General features: G+C 48.8%; 1 protein-coding gene across 1 annotated transcript in view; it reads left to right on the forward strand.

The window, feature by feature from the left end:
• Positions 1 to 2,500, forward strand: part of grk6 (G protein-coupled receptor kinase 6) — a 27,730-nt gene that overhangs the window by 19,450 nt on the left and 5,780 nt on the right. The window contains exons 5-9 of the mRNA XM_061056141.1: positions 36 to 136; positions 679 to 771; positions 1,862 to 1,925; positions 2,184 to 2,324; positions 2,399 to 2,500. The exon at positions 2,399 to 2,500 is cut by the window's right edge and continues 89 nt beyond it. Of these exons, the coding sequence (XP_060912124.1) occupies positions 36 to 136; positions 679 to 771; positions 1,862 to 1,925; positions 2,184 to 2,324; positions 2,399 to 2,500 (501 nt within the window). The remainder of the gene's footprint in view (positions 1 to 35; positions 137 to 678; positions 772 to 1,861; positions 1,926 to 2,183; positions 2,325 to 2,398) is intronic.

The following is a 2,500-nucleotide window of genomic DNA, read 5'->3' on the forward strand; positions in this document are numbered from 1 at the left end:
GTGTGTGTGTGTGTGTGTGTGTGTGTGTGTTACAGTCAGAGGATCATGTTCCTGAGGTGGAGGAGGCCATGTTGGCTCGGTGCACTGAGAGGCTGCAGCACGAGTCCTGTAAAGAACTCTTCAACGACTGTACAAAGTAAGATCTCATGGGCTAACTGTGGCTAACTGTTAGCACGTCCACGCGTCATTACTCATCTCTCTGGTTTATATCTGACACAGTGGACATACGTCTGTATCTCCACGTTATCGCTCACTGACAGAGCGCTCTGCTCTTCACTTAGCTCGTTTACATCCAGGTAGCAGAGCGAGGAGAGCCGGACCATCAACCACAGCTACAGCGCCAGCTAGCTGCAGGCGGCTGCGCTGCAGTTTGAGCTCATCGAGGGCCGACATGTAAAAAGATTTTAATAGTTAAACCGACTATCGATGATGTAATCTGTAAACGTGCACCTGAAAGCAGCTGCATCATCGTCTTTAACGCCCTCCGTACTCACGTTTGAAGTTTTCTCTGTTTGACGCAGCGGCCGTTGTCAACAGACTGTTGTCATGGAGACAGGACGGACGTGCGGCGCTTTACTGCTGTGATCAAATAGATGTTAATAATAATGTGATTGTTTAGGGTTTAAACTCCCAGAATGCACCTGTGCATCTTCACGCTCTCTGCTCTCTCTGTGCCAGGTTGATCCACGACTACCTGAGCGTGGCGCCGTTCGCAGACTACCTCGACAGCATGTACTACAACAGATTCCTCCAGTGGAAGTGGCTGGAGAGGTGAACACACACACACACACACACACACACACACACACACACACACACACACACACACAGCCCGTCTTGTAGAGGCGACCTCCTCAGGACCAGTAAGAACACGCTCACAGAGTTGCCTCCCTCGTCTCCTCGCTGTCCTCAGGTTACCCAACGTGACCCCTGAGTGAGCTCAGCGTTACAGACGTCATCATGACGAGCTCTAAATTTCACAACATTTAAAAAATGCAGTGAGATGTTATCACTCCGCCTCCTGGTCTGGGTGTTCACACATTTCAAAAACTGACATTAAACAGATTCTCCTGCAGCTCCTCAAAATGTCTCCTGTGTTTAAATAAATGTTTCCAACCTGACGAGAGGGAGAGAACACTTTAAAGGTCCAGTCAGTGAGATGTGTAGAGAGTGAGATGATGAAGGTATCTTACTATCTGATCATTAAGGAAACATGTTGAAGTGCTGGCTTCTCTGACAACAATGCAGCAGCCAGTATGTCCTCCTTCTAACTTTAGATTCTGCTCCTGAATGATCTGGATTTGTTTGGACCAGAGAAGGTAGACGGTTTTAAGGTGACACCCCCACACGGCCGTTTTGGACGCCCCTCGGTTTGCCAGATATGAGAGCAGTTATCAGGTCAACAGGTGTTGCAGTGATGGAAGCAGGTCAAGAGAAGTGATTCAGATAGAAGTGATTGTACCCGACCTAAAAAGCCTCTGCATGTTTCTAATAAGCTCCACGAGCAGAAACGTGCTCAAACTAGGATCAATATTGGAGATGCTTTTGAAAAATGGAGAGAGGTTAGAACACAGAAAGGACAGACCCATGCAGAGCTGGATAAACACTGAAGCTTCAGAGTCCACCACATGGTGACCTGAGTGAGCATGGACTCTAGAGAGGAGGGGGGGGGGGGGGGGAGACAGCTCTCTATAATGTTTAGAATTTAGACTGCAGTACCCATTTTAAACACTAGGGGTCAGAGTAACCTGTATGTTGCTTATAAAGGAACAAAGAGATGGAGAAGATATCTGGATCTTTAACTTCTTCTTTACATCGTCCCGTGTGTGTTTTTAAAAGTGAGCTTCTTTGTGTCCAACAGGCAGCCGGTGACGAAAAACACGTTCCGACAGTATCGAGTCTTAGGGAAAGGAGGCTTCGGAGAGGTGAGTGTTTGATGACATCATCATATAAGAACAAACAGGACGACTCTGAACTGGATCAGTGTTTAGAATAAAAACGACTTAAGAACAGGAAAATAAAAGAACCTCTTTCACTCTGGACACGTTTGTCCGATGGCCGTGGGCGTCCCACAGAATGACGCTGGGTTTGCGGGGGGGTTGGCGGTGGAGGGGGGGGGGGGTCACACTGTCACACTGCATCACATGGACCACACCCTCTTTGTTCTGCTCCGCCCCCTGCAGGTGTGTGCGTGTCAGGTACGGGCCACGGGGAAGATGTACGCCTGCAAGAAACTGGAGAAGAAGAGGATCAAGAAGAGGAAAGGAGAGTCCATGGCGCTCAATGAGAAACAGATCCTGGAGAAGGTCAACAGCAGATTTGTGGTGAGCGTCTCTACGTTTATATCTCGACTGTTTTCATTCAGACTTCAACAACGAGGAGCGTCCTGTGTCTGCAGGTGAGCTTAGCGTACGCCTACGAGACGAAGGACGCCCTGTGTCTCGTGTTGACGCTGATGAACGGAGGCGACCTGAAGTTTCACATCTACCACATGGGCGAG

Source organism: Labrus mixtus, chromosome 14 (assembly GCF_963584025.1).
Source record: "Labrus mixtus chromosome 14, fLabMix1.1, whole genome shotgun sequence".
NCBI lineage: Eukaryota > Metazoa > Chordata > Actinopteri > Labriformes > Labridae > Labrus > Labrus mixtus.